A 20,001-nucleotide genomic window follows, 5' to 3' on the forward strand; every position below is an offset into this window, starting at 1 on the left:
GTGTCAATCTATATCTATATTCTATATATATATATAAAAGCCACACATTTATGGAAAATAAAAATATTTTCGTTTTCCCGCCCAGTCAAAACTACGTAGTTTTGATAAATTTGTAAAATTATCAGTAAAAAGAGAGTAGAAGGTATGAATGCATTTATTGTGTTCACATTTACTGCAACAAACAAAGCATGCTTACAAATTCCAATAACTACAATTTTTTGAAATGCAAATAACTTTTACAATCTACAAGACTAACATTAATTACTTACAGATGAATTTAAAATTCAAAATCACAATTTACATCTAAATCAACAGTATAAATAGATCTCATATCACAACCAATACTACTAACTTTATTTCTGAATTAGATGTAGAGATGCCAGAAGCTCAACCAGAGAGGAAACACCCAGCAAAATCATAGGCTGCCAAGGGAAAGGCATACACACGCAAAAGCCATGGTCCTTGATGATGAGGATACTTCGTTCCTTACTAATATGGCTGCTGTGTACTTGGAGATGATGGAAAGGTATGTACTTTTTTTTTGAAAAGATATGAATCATACCAAATAGAGAAACATGTTGATGATCACATAACAATTTGAATAGAAAATAGTATAGTAAGATTCAAGCCCAATGTAAAAAATTTTATTAAATCAGATTCAAGACCCTTGAAGTTCAAGAGTTTCAATGCAGCTGATAAGCCTGCCTGGAAGCATTGCTAGCTTCTAACAAAAAGATGATGAATGCAGAAAGGCCTTGCTCAGCAACAAATTAGCAAACATGTGATGCATCCTTGCTACTTGAAAGGTATACACTTTAATTTGCAATTTTTGGTGTTTTTAAAATGATTTCTGTTGAATTTTTATCTCAGGTCCTATTCATTTTGAAGCAAAGCAAAGGGAGATCCCGGTAATATCCATGGCCTTAATTTTTTCTTTTATTTTTTTGGAGGGGCTGCCTTCCAATTCCATCCCCATGATTTAAAATTTAAAAAATAGGTATGAACAAAGTAGCCACCAAATATGCATATATAAACTGAATAAGTTAAAAAACATCTGGAAAAAAATTTCGAATTTACCAATCTGCTTGGATTTGATTTTGTTTTAAATGTGAAAAATGTATATAAAATCTAATTGTTTCTAACAAAGCTTTAAGTACATTAATTTGTTAAGATTATGAAAACAGTTACTCATTTATGGGAAAAAAAAAGGAAGACAGTTGAATGATACCTCTTGCAAGAATGTCACTGTTCAGAATCTGTTCAATTTGATCTTTCAAAGGAGGCCCATTCAACTGAAGGAAATGCTTCAACAAGAAAGCTCTTGGATCATTTCAAATATTACCTGTATATCATCATTAAACATAAGAGGTGTAGTACAATACTTTGTAAGCAGATCAAAAGCATTGAGGTTAGCAGAAATGAGAGATGTTGTATAGAAGTAGTGCATTATGCAACAATAATAATGTATAAATAGAAAATATAATACAATATATGGGTGTTTTAGGTATTTATTGCCAAATATGTTCTTAATCTATTATGAACAAACTTATAGTTCCTAATTATGGATATGCTATGAAGAATCTACATATGTTTGTCAACACTCCAGAAACCTGATTTGCAGCTATGTAATCAGGAAAATAAAGTATTAGAGAATTCAGTTTTGTGAAATGTGCTAAGTTCAATAAACACTCTGTTTAAATTATAAATAAAAAACTATTAAAAATAAATTTGAAAAACAGGATCTCCCCATGAGAGAAAGAACTCAACAAAATAATTCAACTAATGTCAGATATCAAGCTAAGGGTCATATCAGACTTAAATTTGGAAGGTAAGCTATTGGATAATAAATTACCTATGCACAATACTAGAGCTGCAATTTAAAAACAGTGTCATTGTTTGAAACTTTAACTCAGTTTATGTGAACTTCTTACAGACAGCAAGAACCAAATAATATGTAAAAGTAAAGAGGACAAGTAATTTAAATGGAAAAAGGATAATTACAGTTAAATCTGAAAAAGGTAATACATAAGTAAACCTACAAGTAGTTTGAAATTTGGTGTTTGCTGGAAATTAAGAATATTTGTCCAAACACACATAACCAAAGAGCTGTGTATAACTTGATTCTGAGACCAATCTAAGAGAACATAAAAGCAATAGTCTTCCAATGATAGGAAACCTTTAAAGTTTAATCTCTAAAGATAGCGCATAGTACGGTTGCTCAAGTGCAAAATTTAAGTAATTGAATATACAAATTACCAATTCAAATTACTAAGGGGAAGAACTATCACTGCTCGCTCGGTCATATATCTCATCTTATAATTATTGCTTTCAGTTTCGAGATTATTCAATTACATTCAGATGAGCATTGTCTCATCTAATTTTTAGAGGATCATTGTTTCTAATATCATCTCAATTAGTTTAGATTAACAGTCCTTTTAAAGCAGTTAGAGACTATTAGGAATCAACTACCCAATTAACTTATCATGTCCAAATACTTAGCTGGGTACTCATACAGGGTCCAGAGGTAATAAAATTGTTAAACAAATAAGACAGCCATAGCAAGATCCATAGCAAAATCAGAGTAATATATATGACAGTAGTTTAGGTCTAAGTGAATGTGACTGGACAACCATAGCAAAATCCTGGATAGTACATGAATTCGTAGCAAAAACAAATAAGAAGTAGTAGAACTTTTAGATTACAAATTATGGAACAGCTAACAATGTTATGATAAAAAAATTTAGGAAAATACTTATGTAGGTTGGGATTCAAAATCCGTGTCCTATGATAACTCCAACTGAAGCTTCAATTCCCAACCTAGATGAAGGAAATATTACAAATAGCGTTAAAAGGATCTAAGAAAACATAGATTTTTGCACAAAAAAAAATTGATCAATATTTTTGAGGAATTCAAATTCAAATACGAACTTAACTATACAATTTAAACCCTTAATTACTACAGAATAACATAGATAAATCACAAAATCAACAATAGAACAAAATGCAAGAGGAATCTGACATCAGATAAATACAAAGGAAGCTAAAGGTGAGGAGAGGCAAAAAATTGAATACATGACAAAAATTGAGAAAATTGAAATCAAAGATGCATATTTACACAGTGGTGAGGGGAGGGGAGGCCGTGGCTAGACCGGCGGGACGTGGCTGGAGCCTGGACTGGCGACCGACGATGGAGCTCGGACTACGTGACGGCGGCTTGAAGCTTTAGCGTGAGGGCGGTGAGGGCGGTGTGGCGAGGGACGACAGTGACTCCGGTAAGGGACTGAGACGCAGATGGACAGATGGAGTGATAGACTGCAGATCGGCTGAGGGATTGAGGGAGTGAGAGCGTGAGGGAGTGAGGAGGAAAAAAAGAAGGAAAAAAAAAACAGAGGGCGTCAGACTGTGAGACAGAAAAATAAACCCAGATGTCATAATATATATATATATATATATATATATATATATATATATATATATATATATTATATAGAATCTAATCATATGAGAACTATGCGCCCAGGTAAGAACGTGAGGACAAATCTAAGCCATTGATCTGTAAGATCTGACAGATGAGAAATCAAGTAAAAAATGATTATACATTATTTGGAGAAGATTTAACTTTTAATGAGTATATTAATGTATATGTATACTCCTAAGTTGTTATATTATTTGGAGAAGATTTAACTTTTAATGTTCCATTTGTTATATTATTTGGAGAAGATTTAACTTTTAATGTTCCATTATTTGTATGATTAGTAATTTTATAAGATTGTAATATCTTCATGATGATAACAACATTTTATATGATATACATTTATAAAAAGTAAACTATATATGTGTTTGTGTGTGTATATATATTCAAAAAGTAAACTATATATGTGTTTGTGTGTGTATATATATTCAAATAACTATAAGCCGATATTATCATATAACTGGCAAAATTAAATTTTCAATACCACTAATGGTAGAACATGTTAAAAATTTTTAGTTTGAAATTATTTTTCATTTTTAGACTCGGTAGTGTTACAAATTGTAAATCATAAAGGTTCATATATAGAATAAAATTTATTAACCGGGAAATAAACCTAATTCAAACATAAATACCAATTATGCATCTTTTAAATTTAAATATATATTCCATAATCAATTTAATAATTTCAACAAAACATTTAAAGTATTTCCATTTCTTTAAAAAAAAAACGATTCCCTTATTTTAATTTTTTATGCATTTCTTTCCAGTTTCATAATATTGTTTTTAAATGTGTGTTCATAAATATTTAAAATTTTTCGTAGATACATGCATATACTTATACACTATATTAATCATACAAAATTAAAATTCTAATTTTGTTCATTTCTAAATGTAATTATTTTAATTTGTAAAGAATTAGAAAAGATATGTACTTCAACCACTAATGTGATTTACAAAGACGTTTTAAATAATTTATAATATTCATTTCCTTTTATTCAACTATTAAAAAATATTATTACGTTTATTATTTACACATTTAAAATTTTAAAATTTAATGTAATTAGACATACATTTTAAATTTTATACCTTTGTATACTAAAAATCTTTTTTTTTATAATTTATAAATAATACTATATAAATTTAACTTTAATTATTATAATATTTTACTATAACAAATAACTTATATATTTTCACAAATTTGTCCGTGCATCGCACGGGACAATAGCTAGTGTGGTCATAATGTCATTAGCCCACTAAGGGTAAGTTTGAAAATATAAAAATAATTTTCGGATTTTTTTTAGTGTTTGAGTATTTAAAGAAAATAAATTTAAAGAAAAATATGCATTCTGTTTAATCTAAAAAATGTTAAATTTGGCTAAGAATATTTTTTATTTATTTATTTTTAGTCTAATGCATCTCTCTTCAAGTTAGTTTTCAAATTATTGATACCGCCACCACCACATCAAGACCATGACCACCACCTAAATTTGTTTTATCTATTCACTTGATTTTTTTTTAATTTGTATAGATGGATGATAGTTCTGCTCGTGCAAGTATTTTGAATGCACCAAGTACAACAGTAGTTATTGGGATAGTTCTTGTGTAACAAGAGAAAGCAATTCAACTATGAAATTATCAATAGATATAATTATGAAAGAGAGAATTATATAAATAGTATATTGTGCGAAGGTTATAAAAAATGTATTGATATAATTAGAATGCGACCAATTGCATTTTAAAATTTTGTGACATTCTTATTAGTAATAACTTTTTATACACAACTAGAGTGGTGAGTGCTAAGGAGCAGCTACTAATCTTTTTGCATATAGTTGGTTACAGTGTAAGATTTTGAGTAATTGTTTTAATGTATTATAGATCAATTGAGATAGTTCACCATTACTTTAGGATTGTTTTGAGAGCTATTTTGAAATTATACAAGAATCCCATAACACTACCTAATGGTGAACCAATACTTAATGAAGTCATTTGCAACTCTAGATTTTATCCATACTTTAAAGATTTTGTAGAAGCAATAGACGGAACCCATGTTCGTGCATTGTGCTGCTAGAGATGCAAGGAAGATTTTGTGGATGTAAAGGTGGAACAACACAAAATGTGTTTGCTGTTGTCACTTTTAATTTGAGATTTTCTTATGTGCTTGTTGGGTTGGAAGACAATGCACAAGATATTCATATCTTAAATGATGCGCTCACACTTCCAAATTGATTTAAAATTTCAAAAGGTAATAAACTGAACTATTAAATTTTTGTTTATATATATATATATATATATATATATATATATATGTGGATGGTTCACCCAGGTGCGGAAGTGCAATGAAATGAGAGCCATTGATTTTGCCTAAACCAACGTCAAGGATTAACAATGATTAAAAAATACAGTGGCGTTTTGGTCTTTTTGCATCTATGTCAAATTTAAGGTGCGTGATTTTTCTTATTAAGGTGCGTGGTTTTCCATTTTACGGTGCGTGATTTGTGTGCTTAAGGTGCGTTAGTTGTTGAAACTTAAGATGCGTCAACCTAAGGCTTTATGTGTGTGGTTTTCCTTCTTTAGGTGCGTCGTGATTTTTCTTCTTAGGTGCGTGATTTGTGTGTTTAACGTGTATCAGTTGTGAAACTTAAAATGCGGTAGAATTTAAGTTGTAGAAGTAATCAGCGCATCATTATGAGGAATAATAGACACTAGATTAGCACCAGACAGTCTAGAGGTAGAATCTATGCACCTTAATGGTGTAAGATTACTGTTATAGCTAAAATCAGAAAAGAAAAATAGATTTTTCAAGCTAGAAAATAAAGAAATAACAGTTAGAATAATTAAAACAACACATAATGTTATTTGACATCTTTTTTAGATCACACAACTCCTTGGAAGAGTGGTTGAAAAGCAATTGGGTGGTATCAAAAGAGCTGCAGATGCGAACTTCTCCATCTGCCCAAAAAATAATAATTACTTAAAATCAACTTTAGAAAACAAGGAAGATAAACACTCTTAAAAAAGTTGAACATAATATGTAACTTACTATCCATGAATTTGCCTCGACATAGCTGAATCAAGAGTATGAGTGGATCATTAATTAGGAGCAGAGTTGAAAACTTGAAATAAGGATTTAAAGAATCTACATGACCATCCCAAAGTGTACACTTAACTTGTCTTTGACTATATAACATTTCAAATCAGCAGAAAATCATATAAAATACACATGAAGAACAAACCATAAATTAGAATAGTATAGAATAAAGAAACATACCTACTGCCTTCAAGAATAAAGTTAGTTAGCCTAGTCATTTTTCCAAGTGTTACCTTCTCCGTTGGAGAATAAATCCCCACTACACGGCCAATTACATTTGTTATTAAAAAGGGAAGTGTATATTACTTAACAAATGTAGATGACAATCTTCTATTATGCCTACTTGAACCTTGAGAAGTTTGAGAGTATAAAACTTCTTTTTTTTTTGTTTTGTTTTTTTTTTTGTTTTTTGTTTTGTTTTTTGTTTTTAAAGAGAGTATACAACTTGAGAAAATGGGAATTGAAGATTTGAAGTTTATTTGTTTTGTTATGTACTTTGGACATTGAAGAAGTTTGAACATTTAATGGTTATATATTTTTGCTTGAAAGTTTAAATTTTGGATATTTGTATTAATTTTAGAGTTGGATATTTTAATTTTATTAATCTATGTATTTTGAATTTGGACTTTGAAAGTTGAAACTGTTTCTTTTAGTTTTATTAATCTATAATTTTGGACTTTGAAAGTTGAAAGTCGAATATTATTATTATTATTTTTTAAATTGACAGAATTCAAAAAAATTTCCGTGGAGATTTACCGTCCCCGAAATTTCCCATGGGATGGGTTCGGGGACGGAGACGGAGACCCCATTCCCGCCTGTTAACATCTCAACAAAAAATATTTTTCGTTGACCGTATTTTCCGGACTTTGTCAAACACCGAAAACTCATAAAAAGTTACCAAACACCCTAAAACTAAAAACTAAAGTCTAAAAGTCAAAATCAGTAAAACTAGGGTTAATTCATTAATTCATTTGTATTTTCACTCTTTTCAAAAGAGTCTTTTGTGCTGCGCAATTCTACTCTCCATTACCGCAGTATCGCAGGCTCCGGCCTCCGCAGATCTCAATTCTACCGCCGCCCACCGCCCACCGCCTGCCGCTCTCCAGATCGGTGCACCACCTGCACGACGGCCTCACGCCTGCTGTCTTCACGGCTACACTATTGCTACAGCCTACATAAGCAGAGTATTAATTTACAAGACTAGTGCACTTCAAACTACATAATGTATGTTTACTTCCTTAATTAATAATTCTTACTTTGTTTAGTGTCTCTGCTTCCAGCCGGCATCACGCAGCTGTGCACACCGCAGTACGCAGCTGTCCAGGCGTCGCTTCCAGAAGGCAGTAGCTGTCTAGGAGTCCGACTCCACTGTCCACGAGAAACAATCGTCTGTGGGTACGTAGTCTTGCTTGTAATTTTGAATGATTTAAATTGTGAATAGAAGATTTGATGAAGTGCTATTTAATCTTGATTGTGGATTTGTGGCTATGAATTATGGATTTGTGGCTTATGACTTTAACACTCTCTAGATAGTTTGTAACTTTGTTTAGGCTAGTGTCTTTCCAGTATCCAGTGCATCTGTAATCTGTTAAGCACTTAATCTGTTAAGTATGAAGTAATGCAACTAGTTTTGACTTTTGATGATGGGATTCCTATTAGTATTTAGTACTCCAATACCAGTACGTAAGTAGTAACTAGTAAGGTTATTAATTTATTATGCATTGTATATGCCTATATGGAAATATGGAATTATGGATTCTGAAAACAATCCACCAAACACTAGTTGTGGGTTTTGAGTGTTATGTATAATGTACAGTGTACTGCCCAATGCTCACCTGGTATTCCGGTTGACCTGTTCTATCGAATTCGGATTCAGTTGACCACTTGACCCGTTTTTTTTTTCGAATGTAAGTATTCATTTTTGGTTTTAGTTCAAATGGTTTAGCACGCCTAATCCGACAACCCGAAGTTTAGGGTTAGGGCTAGCCCGAATCTGAATTCTATGTCACCATTTAAAAAAAAATAAAATTAAATTCCATGTCATCTATGTTGATTGACAATAGGAGAAAAACCCAAGAAAAGAATTCTACCCTCAAGTTCTACTTCTTCACTTTTATTCCATGATGTTTGACAATTAATAATATGATATTTTTATCATGTGAGTCCTAGCAAAAATGTCTACATCAAAAATTTGTTGGAAGTAGAAGTTGGGAGTAAGAAGTAGGAGTTCATGTAATATTTTTTCCGAGAAAAATGCTAATTCAACAAGAAAAATACTATGTGTACTTTCATTTTCTACTCTCAATTTTTACTCTCACACACAAAATATTGATGGCATTTGTATTGTGACCCACAAAGTGAGGGAATTGCAAATTCCCCTCCAACCAAACACTGTAGTTTCTAGCTCCGCTGAATTATATTGTAATTGAATTGGAATTCATGTCAACCAAACACCCTCTTAATGTGTCTAATTATATCTTATTTTAGATCTATAACTATAATATCCTTCTTTTACCATACTAAGATATTGGTGTTCAATTTTTTCAAATTCTTAACTAAAAAAAAAAAGATAAAACAAAGGTTGGGCTTGGAAAGTTCTTAGAATATGCCAAAGGAGTGGCCCATTAGAAAGCCCATTCTCATATGATGTATGAAGTATCTCCCAAGTCCAGACAAGAAATCTCAGCTGAAGACAATTAGACAAACACTTGACAGCAATGGAGGAGAAGGCAAAAAGGAAGTTACTACTGATACTATATGCATCGCAGACCGGTAATGCAATCGACGCCGCCGAACGATTGGGCCGCGAAGCTGAGCGTCGCGGATGTCCTGTAGCCGTATTATCAGTTGACGAGTTTGATCCCGTAAGAACTCATTTTTCCCCGCTTTTTTTGGTTCTCTTTTGCTTTGTTCACCTGTATATATTATTATTATGGAGTAATGGAGTATAATTGTTGGATTATAATTTTTTTTTAATTATGCGCAAAACTTTTCAGATTTCTCTGCCTAATGAGGAGATCGTTGTTTTTGTGGTTTCAACTACTGGTCAAGGAGACACTCCAGACTCCATGAAGGTCAAATATGTTCCTTTAAATTTAAATATATTGCACTGTTTTGTAAGAGAATACTTTTTTTTTTTTTTAAATTTATTTTTTATTTTTTATTTTTATTTTCAGCACTTTATATCTGAGTAAAGTTGTACTTTTTGTTCTTTTATTTCAGGTCTTTTGGAGGTTTTTGTTGCAACGCAATCTTAGCCAAATTTGGCTTAAAGGAGTTAATTATGCGGTGTTCGGACTGGGTGATTCTAGCTATCAGAAATATAATGTAATGATCTCTACAGTTCTAATATTATGGTACTTCTTTCTCTCTAATTAGACTATGGTCACTTTGTAACAGAGTCAGTAGTACTCAAAAAAAAAAAAAAGACTATGGTCACTTTGCAAGAAAAATAATTTCTTCATGTTTGCAAGAAAGATCTCCATAGTTCTAATAATATTTTCTGATGCAAAAGTGCTTTACTATTAAATCTGAGTAATAAGGAACCTGTAGGCTGTAACAGTTTCTCTTAACACTCAATTTTCCAGTGGCAAAACTATAAAAAACTGTGGTAGTTTGCTTTAAGGTTTAAAATAAAGTTTGTTACTTTATGTAATTATGCATTCATATTTTCAAATGCAGATGTATTATTTCTCTATATTCTTTGATGCAGTTTGTTGCAAAGAAACTTGATAAGAGGCTCTTAGATCTTGGTGCCACTCCGGTTATTGAAAGAGGCTTAGGAGATGATCAGCACCCATCAGGGTATGTTTATGGTTTGTTTCCTTTTTTTTTTGATGTTTCAACTAAACTATTTGCAGTTTTTTCTTGATTGAAATGTGGAATTTCTTTGATACTGATATACATTCGTCACTTGTATGTAACCATATCAATTTTAGTATTTTTTTCCTGTATTTTCCTTTTCTTTTTCTTTGTGTACTTTTTGGTATTGAGTAATTATCTTCTTCTCCTTCCCCAAAAATTAGTTGCACAAGAAGGGTCTAACGCTTGGCTAATTTTGCATGTAGGTATGAAGGTGCTCTAGATCCTTGGATGTCCTCTTTGTGGAATGTGTTGCACCAAAATAATCCTATGCTATTCCCAAATGGTCCTGAATATGAGACATCAAATATAGAATTGTTGGATCAACCTAAAATAAAGATTACATATCATGATGCTTATGATACTGATGGTAGGAATCAACAATTCTCCATGTCTTTAGGTAACTATACTCCTTATATAATCAATTGCACCCTTAATATGGAATGAAGGGCCTTATTCTTTTAGTGAATGGTCATGCCTTCTGACCAAATTACTGTGTAAACTTCTCAAACCAAAGTTTCACAGCATGAGATCTTAATCCTATTATTAGTACTTGCATAAACTTTATACAAGAAAAAATAGTAAATACGAAGATTGGTTGCTCTTGGTTTAAATCTTTTATTTGAACATGACTTCAATTATCTATTTCCTATTGTGGTTGTGCGACACTTTTGCTAGTTCCTAATGATATACAAATTTCGTCATAGGTCATCAACAGAAAAAAGAAAAAGAAAATGAAAAAAGAGCATTAGCCTTCTCAAATGAAAGAACCAATGAGGCCTAAAATAAGGAGTTGATTTATCCTATTATGGACATCATTGCCAAATACACTATTGGACCTGAATTTGATTCATGAGGATACTAATTTTCTTATTCATTCCAATTTTTACTAAATTGAAAAACCATCAGACTTTGCATCCTATGCTATAGTCTGCATGTATTTTCACATCATCTCATTCTCTATTTTAATGCTCCACACATTTAGAGCTTAGTGCATAATTTATGTCCCTTTCACCTTTGTTTAAGGGCTAACCTTTTGCATTAGTTATTATGTTAATGTACTCTTTCACACAGTTGCAGATCTTAATTTTGTTGAGAAGCAGATTGTTAGAGCTCGCTCAATGTTCCCAGGAACACATTCTGGAAAGAATCGGCCAGATTGCTTTCTAAGAATGGTATTTCCTACTCCATATTTTCAGTATATTACCTACACTTCTCCATGAATTTATGCTTTGTTACTGAACCCCCAAGTTTCACATGTGTCCTTATTGGTGGTCTTGTGCTTTACCGTCTACATATTACTTATAGAAACTAACATATAGATTGAAGAAACTTTTTCTTCTCTTTTTCCCCCCTTTGGATGTTCATTCTTTAATGATGTTATTGCTGTATAATATTTATTTTCCAAATTTAACATAGGTAAAAAATGATCCATTAAGTAAAGTAGGCTGTGGGAAAGATGTACGCCATTTTGAACTCGAACCTGTTTCATCTGTAAGTCATGTTTTATATTCTGAACAAGGTAGATTGTATAATTTACATTTATTGCTTTATTCATAATTTCCTGTTATAAGTTTGCAGTCAATCCAGTATGAAGTTGGTGATGTTCTTGAGGTTCTACCTGGGCAAAGTGCTGCTTCAGTGGATGCTTTCATAAAGCGTTGCAATTTGAACCCTGACTCATACATCAGAGTATGCTGTTACCTTTACAATCTTCTCTTCATGCTTTAAATACTTACCGTTGTAAGATATACTAGGATTAATGTAAATTATGTAAGCTTACCCTCCTTTGCATTCACATAGTTCTAAAATGCTATTTTTGAAACATACATTTCAATCTCATTTTGAGGTTATGCTAGCTTTGCTTTGTTTTTCTATTTTTTACTTGTTCTTTTCTGAATAAAAAGCTATTTTATCACTATTCATGCATGGTGGATCAGGAATTTAAAAAGGGACTAGTAACATGAATTGTTCAATCTTTACTCTTTTATATAATCTTCTTCCAGGTTCAACCTAGAGATAAAGACCAAAGACCTGCTGATAAGACCATTAGTACTGTAATGCTCCCTGTGCGGTTAAGAACTTTTGTGGAGTTAACTATGGACATTGCATCAGCCTCTCCTAGACGCTATTTCTTTGAGGTAAACTCTCGTGTTGTATATCTTATCCATATGTTAAATTACTTTTGGCACGTTAAATAAATGGTTTACATATAATTATGTAAATCTTAGCAAACCAAGGGTTGTAAAGTTGAAGGGTTTTTTGGTTTTTTTTTGTTTTGTTTTGTTTTGTTTTGTTTTTTTTTGTTTTTTTTGTTTTTTTCTAATTTGAATCATAGCACTTCAACACCATTATTGAAAATAAATCTGATATATGAGCATCAACCTTCTGTTATGATATAATTGTGAATGTGAGCATTTAATGATGCTGATCAATAGTTAGGGCATTGCTGGTTTTAACACCTTTGTGGTTAGCTGCATTATTATTTTAAAGAACTAAAAGCTAGAAAAGAACTTTCTGTTAAATAGTTCACATTTAATACGAGAAGAAAATGCCTCTTCTCATAGCAGAGAAGAGAGTAGCGAAATAGATTCAATTACAATCAGATTCCTAAAATCAATCCTAATCAAAATCTTTCCTAATTACATGTGGTACTAATAGATACAGAATCTGAGAGAAATTAGCATAGATACAGAACCAAATAACATAGAATCAGTGAGAAATCAGTAAGCATATTTGAGATTCCAACAAGAAATTCTTGAACTTGTTGACCTAGTTTGCTCTTCAATTTCTTAATTGATGTATTCAAATGTATTTGCTATTGTTTGCTTCCCTCCGCAGCTCCACCTGAGTGTTCATATATCCATTATCTTCGTCTATGCTTACAAGACTTAAACAGGCAATTGGATTGGATTGCTACAGCTCTGAATTTTCTTAATTACTACTTACTAGTTCCATACTAATCTTACCAGTCAAATAAGTTCAACATCAAATAAATTCAGGAAGCTTTCCTGGGTTCTTTTGTGCATGTTGTATATCTTCCTTGAGGTAATTAAGGTTATGAGAATAATGTCCCTTGATAAACATTAAAGAATTGGGTTTTGATGGCTCTTCCTTTCACTTCTGAATGTTGTGACATATTCAATTAATAACAAATGTTGGAATATTATTTCTTTAGATCATGAGTTATTTTGCCACTGCTGAACATGAGAAGGAGAGGCTCAAGTATTTTGCTTCATCAGAAGGACGAGATGATCTCTATCAGTACAATCAGAAGGAAAGGAGAACAGTGCTAGAGGTAAAATTATTTATTTGTTCTTCCTTTCAAAAAATAAAATAAAATAAAATCCAGTTCTTTAAATCTGTATATCTTGTCTTGCTTCAAAAAACTTGTTGGCATGGACACTGGATGCAGGTATTGGATGATTTCCCTTCCGTTCAAATGCCATTTGAATGGTTAGTTCAATTGGTACCTCCATTAAAAACAAGGGCCTTTTCCATCTCTTCCTCTCTTTTAGCTCACCCTAACCAAGTGCATCTGACTGTAAGCATAGTGTCATGGACAACACCTTATAAAAGGAAACGTACCGGTCTTTGCTCATCTTGGTTAGCAGGACTTGATCCTCAACAAGGTATTATATTAACATATATATGCCATTCCTTACAGGGGCAATCATTTAGAAAATTGAAAAATGTTATCCTTTAGGCCTTTAGGTGACAATTTTTTTGCTCATATGTGTCACACAGGAGTCCTTATACCAGCATGGTTTCATAAAGGTTCTCTTCCTCCCCCACCACCACCACTTCCTCTCATTCTTGTTGGACCGGGAACTGGGTGTGCACCCTTCCGTGGATTTGTGGAGGAAAGAGCTCTGCAGAGTAAATCTGGCACTACCACTGCTCCCATCATTTTCTTCTTTGGATGCAGAAATGAAGAAAATGACTTCTTGTACAGAGACTTTTGGCAGTCTCATGCACAGAATGGTGGGGTCCTTTCTGAAGAGAAAGGAGGAGGCTTCTTTGTTGCCTTCTCCAGGGACCAACCTCAGAAGGTTTATGTGCAACACAAGATGAAGGAGCAAAGCACGAAGGTGTGGAGTCTGTTGGCCGAGGGGGCCGCAGTCTATGTTGCAGGCTCTGCAAGCAAAATGCCTTCCGATGTGCTTTCAGCGTTTGAGGAAATCGTGTCAAAGGAAAGCGGGGTTTCTAGGGAAGCTGCGGCGAGGTGGCTTCGGGCATTGGAAAGGGCTGGTAAATACCATGTTGAAGCCTGGTCTTAATCTCTGCCCTTTCGCCTGGATGTACTAGTAATTCTTATACACCAAATTAGGTGCAACCTTGTTACATTATTTACTGCTCCAAATTATAGCAGTGTTTATTTATTTTTTACCATGTAATTTTGTATTTTCTGGTACATGTGAAGAGGGATGGGGAAGATCGCGGAACAGACAATGCTCAACTACATCATAACATAAAAATCATTATGTTAGATCTAAATACTTTGGGGCAGAATTTTGAATTTAGACCTAATGTTTTGTAAGGCTCTTAGACTATTATGTTTAGTCTCTTAACCTTGGTAAATTATATTGTGGACCAAGGCTTATGTTGTATTATAGACTTAGATTCATAAAAATAATACTACAAGTTCATAAAAAATTTAGGTTCAAATAGTCAATTATTATTTATATTTTTTTTGGGGAATATATTAAATGCATAAAAGATTGAATTTGTATATAGTAGTAATTTTATGAACTATAGTAATGACTTTTTGAAGATGATTTTGTGAACATATAGTGATAACTTTATGAATTTACAATATACGGTTTATGAAATTTATGAACTTAGTATGGCTTGAGTTTATGATACGATATCATTGTGATTGAGTTAATATCCAACTTGGCCACTTGATTATTAGGATTTTACCACTTTTATCCTCGACTACTGAAGTCGCTCAATTTAATCCCTAACTATGTAATTTTTACTAATTTGGTCTCTCGATTATTAAGATTTTACCACTTTGGTCATCGACTACCGAAGTTGCTCAATTAAGTCCCTAACTATCTAATTTTTATCTAATTTGGTCCATCGATTATTAGGATTTTACCACTTTGATTCTCGACTACTAAAGCTGCTAGTAGATAGTGAATAATAGATAGTGAATTGTTTTAACTAATAATTAATAATTGATTGTGCTAATAATAATAATAATAATAATAATAATTACTATTATTATTAGACATCTAATTTATTAAAATATAATGATGTGACATTCTACTAATCATTTTTAATTTGAAATTTATTTGTATTAACATGTTGATGCTCCCACTCCATCGCCTCGTGATGCTCCCACTCTGTCTCCTCTTCTTCTTTGCTCGAACTCTTGGATCCCTTCTTCTTCTTTTTCTTCTTCCTTTTCGCTCGAACTTCTGGATCTGGTTTTAGACATCTAACTATATACATCTCTTCTTCTTCTTCTTCTTCTTCTTTTCCGCTCGAACGCCTGGATTTGATTTTGGAGATCTAGCTAGTACTGTCAAAATGGACCGACCTGTCCCACCGTGGGCCTAATTTCTAGCGGGCTTTTTCGGGCCGGCCCGTTAGGCCCATGGGCTAGGATTCATGTAACCCTAACCCGCCCTGCACGGGTTGACGGGCTGGCCCGTGGACTTTATTTTTTTATTTTTATTTATTTAAATTAAGTAAAAAAACTATAAAGATGACAAAGTGATATATACAAATAAATATATATATATATGTGTGTGTGTGTGTGTGGGACTCCACGCACGACTTCGCCACCACCGTTTGCACTGCCATTGTTCACCTTAGTCACCGCAGACGCTACTTCTGCCACCACCGCAGACGCTGCTTCCGCTACCGCAGCCAGCTCGTCCACCGATATGTAATGTGCAGGTATTTTTTTTATTTTTAAAATTTTTATTTCTAATTTTTATTTATTTGTATGTCCGTCGATCAAGTCCGTGATAAATATTATATTTGGTGATTTTTAAAATTTTTATTTCAAATTTTTTTTTTTGTGATTATTTTTGTTATACCCTAATATGTGTAAAAGTATGTATTTAGTTGTTATGACAAAGTATGAATTTAGTTGTTATACCATAATATATATGTGTTAAAATATGAGTTTAGTTGTTATATATTTTTGTTGAGATTATATAGTAATGTGTGCATGGCATATTTATATGAATAATATGAGTAAAAGTATGAATTTTGGTTTATATATATATATATATATATATATATATATATATATATATATATATATATATATATGTATTTAAATATCTAAATACATATTTCTAAAATAATAATAATAATCAAAATTCATACATACGTGTGTTTGTGTGTGTGTGTCAAATACTTTAATTTGATTATAATTACATATATATTTTAAGTATGAAATATGTTGTTTGATGAATATATAGATTCAATTTGGTGAGTTAAGAATATAATTTGATAGGTTAGGTGTTTTGATGAATTAGATTGATTTTGATGAGTTTGATATATATATTTTGATTATACAGTATGTATTTTGATGAACTAAGTATTTTGATTACAGATTAGGTTCTTTGATTACGAAATAGGAATTTGATTTCAATTCAAATTACCTAATATAGTTTCTAACTGTGTCCGTCATCGAGTATTCATATCAACATAGTACTTAGAGTAGCATTTTATCAATTGACAGATATGGTTCGAAGTTGGATGTATGAAAAACGGACTACATTCAAATATATGCAAGGAGTTCAAGAGTTAATACAATATGTTGAAGAACATAGAAGTAAAAAGGCGGAAGACTTTATTGTGTGCCCGTGTTGTGATTGTAAAAATTTGAGAAAATATCATAGTTCTGATCAAGTGAAGAGCCATTTGATACGGCGTGGTTTTAAGGAAGGATACAATCGATGTATATGGCATGGTGAAAGCTTAATTGCTAGTATAAGTGCTAGTAAGGAAACTCAATTAGATAGTAAAACTCATGCAGACTGTGAAACTCAAGTAAATATACAAACTCATGAAGATAATGAGGAGAATAATGAAACTCATGCTAGTAATAATGAGGACGATGAAGATAATGACCGAATAAATGAAATGACGTGTGATGTGGAGGGATATTTTAGTGAATATGAAGTCTGAATGAACTCACATCATATCATTCATTCTCAAATACCCATCATACCCAAACTTCTGAAGCAAAATCAGTTAGCTCACAAACAGTTTTGGTCCTTAAAAGACCAACGGACTATCACCCTCTCATTGTCTAATGTAGTACAAAATAGTTATAGATGCAACAATATCAAGCCCAAGGAACCGTGTACATAAGTAGCAACGTTCTATAAATTATGTGATTTGCAAAATGTACCCATTCCTTGATCAATAATTAACCATTATGCAAAAGATTAAAAAAAAATCTAAAATATAATAGGTCCAATGAACATTATAATTTTAAATCTAGTCTTCCTGTAAATGTTTAACATGTCATATTTTGAGCTCATCAATTATAAAGGTTCGTACAAAATACATTAACCATAAATTTTGATGCTAGCGAATAAACAGTATGTTCAGCTTTGTTTTCATGAAAAATTTCTGTAATCATTGTCCCTATCCATTAACCATCTCCCACTCTATATGAGTTAATTATCGATTTGGTCCCTCGACTATTGGGATTTCACCATTTTGGTCTTCGACAATTTTTTTTATCCAATTAAGTTCTCGACTTTGAAAAATTAACCAATTTGGTCCTTCGTTTATTTTGGTGTTAAACAACCGTTAAATTAGGACCAAATTGGTGAAATCTCAATAGTCAAGGGACCATTTCGGTAATTAATTTTGACTGAAATGGTCCCTTGACTATAGTGAAATTACCAATTTGGTCCCGATTTAACGGATATCAAATGGTAAAATAAACGGGAGGATCAAATTGGTTATTTTTTTCAAAGTCGAGAACTTAATTAGGTAAGAAAAATTGTTGATGACCAAAGTGGTGAAATTCTAATAGTCGAGGGACCAAATCGGTAATTAACTCCACTCTATATATACAAAATTACATTCATCCTCATCTAACCGAGCTCCGCATTTAGTTTAAAAACCATCCAGCTATTTGACTTGAACATCACTAGAATTCTGCTCAAATAATCAATCAAGCAATACATCTAGAAAAAACGATATGTATAAAGCATTGCTGAGAGGAAACACAGACATATTAAATAACATATTAAATTCAAATACCACTCATATATCGTATCTTTTGAACTAGACATATTGTAAAAAAATATTTGAGAGTTTTGAGAAAATATACTTACATGATTAAGGTTGACATAGAATGATTATTGCTTGCTCACGAACGACTTTTTTGTTTATAGTTGTCGAAGACGGTATTAGCTAAAAGAGAAGGTCAGACATCAATTTTAGGTTAAAAAAGAGAGGGGTAATTTTGTCTCAGGAATATTTTTTTTTTTATTTCTAAAATCCATGGAATTAAAATTCCAAGGGGGCCATGGGATTCTAATTCCATGAAAATGAGGGAATTGCAATTCCCTCCAACCAAACGAAGGAATTTAGTTGCTTTCGAAATTAGGTGGGAATGGAATTTAAATTCCCTCCAACCAAACTCCCTGTAAAAGCTTAGATCAAATACCACCAAACTTTTAAAAATTTTAAAAGTATTTAAAAATTTATAAAAGGTCTTGATTGAATACACCCCCTAACAGAAGATTAGAGTAATGAAACTTTTGAATCAAGAAGATCTATATATATATATATATATATATATATATATATATATATAGCTCATGTAGGACTTAAATTTGAAATCTTGTGGTTAACTAAGCCAACTGTCTAATCAATTGGGTTAGGATTGTCTTAAAAATGACAATGGGGCAAAGCGAGAAGTATATTTCCAGTCCCAGTCCCCGTCCCCAACCCCACTCCGCCCAAAGTCCCTACTAGAGAATAAGAACTTCTCCTCATCCCCGTTCTCAACCTTATAATCAAATAAGTATTTTAATACAATTTTTAATATTTAAGTTAAAAAAATATAAATGTCAAGTTCTTATTTAAATTACCAAATTCAAATATAAGTTTAGTATTAAGTTTATAATTTTTTTTATAACTTCATCAATATTATATATAAAATTTCTTTAAATTAATGTTCTGGGGCGGGGGCGGGGGCAGGGAGGGTTATACCCGTCCCCGCTCCCATCATATCCTCGTACTCGTCCCGCGTGAGAAATGGATATAACTCCGTGTTCTTATTTTCAAATTTTGGTCCCCATTCTCATTAGAGTTGAACAAACAAAGTAGGTAACCCTATTTATTTGTGTGTTTGGCATTTAATTTTAACCAACCATGCATGAATACCCAAGTGTCGAGCTTTTAACAAAATGTTGGAAATGTGAATGGTGACAATTTTTTTTTTTTTTTTTTTAAGCACCAAGCCTCTCGAATTTGTTAGTCTATGCCCCGAGAGATGTTACAACATTGTTGATAGTTATCACTCCCAAATTGTTTCAATATATCATAACATATTCAAATTAAATTATTTCTCTCAAATTGTGATTTT

The 20,001-nt window shown here is 32.1% G+C and overlaps 1 protein-coding gene across 4 annotated transcripts; it reads left to right on the plus strand.

Annotated features, from left to right (window-relative positions):
• The first annotated feature begins 7,550 nt into the window (after nt 1-7,550).
• On the plus strand, nt 7,551-15,089 carry LOC116013634 (NADPH-dependent diflavin oxidoreductase 1-like). 4 transcript variants are annotated; one of them, XM_031253495.1, is made up of 14 exons: nt 7,551-7,744; nt 7,841-7,955; nt 9,130-9,424; nt 9,557-9,634; nt 9,783-9,887; nt 10,273-10,364; nt 10,628-10,821; nt 11,496-11,596; nt 11,841-11,915; nt 12,003-12,113; nt 12,428-12,562; nt 13,600-13,719; nt 13,837-14,053; nt 14,169-15,089. In XM_031253495.1, the coding sequence occupies exons 3-14, from the start codon at nt 9,278-9,280 to the stop codon at nt 14,699-14,701; spliced, it is 1,908 nt and encodes a 635-aa protein (XP_031109355.1). In that variant the 5' UTR covers nt 7,551-7,744; nt 7,841-7,955; nt 9,130-9,277; the 3' UTR covers nt 14,702-15,089. The 4 variants fall into 4 exon arrangements, with proteins under 4 accessions (XP_031109355.1, XP_031109357.1, XP_031109356.1 ...); XM_031253497.1 differs by having other exon boundaries at nt 7,552-7,744; nt 11,502-11,596; XM_031253496.1 differs by lacking the exons at nt 7,551-7,744; nt 7,841-7,955 and adding an exon at nt 8,054-8,467.
• Nucleotides 15,090-20,001: the final 4,912 nt, after the last annotated feature.

This window comes from Ipomoea triloba, chromosome 3, assembly GCF_003576645.1.
Source record: "Ipomoea triloba cultivar NCNSP0323 chromosome 3, ASM357664v1".
Classification (NCBI taxonomy): domain Eukaryota; kingdom Viridiplantae; phylum Streptophyta; class Magnoliopsida; order Solanales; family Convolvulaceae; genus Ipomoea; species Ipomoea triloba.

What these genes read in the sequence shown, in the direction of transcription:
- LOC116013634 (XM_031253495.1), top strand. Translation starts at nt 9,278, where the DNA reads ATGGAGGAGAAGGCAAAAAGGAAGTTACTACTGATACTATATGCATCG. An exon ending in ACAATTCTCCATGTCTTTAG is followed by an intron (nt 10,822 to 11,495) that starts GTAACTATACTC and finishes TCTTTCACACAG; the next exon opens with TTGCAGATCTTAATTTTGTT. An exon ending in CTAGACGCTATTTCTTTGAG is followed by an intron (nt 12,563 to 13,599) that starts GTAAACTCTCGT and finishes TTATTTCTTTAG; the next exon opens with ATCATGAGTTATTTTGCCAC.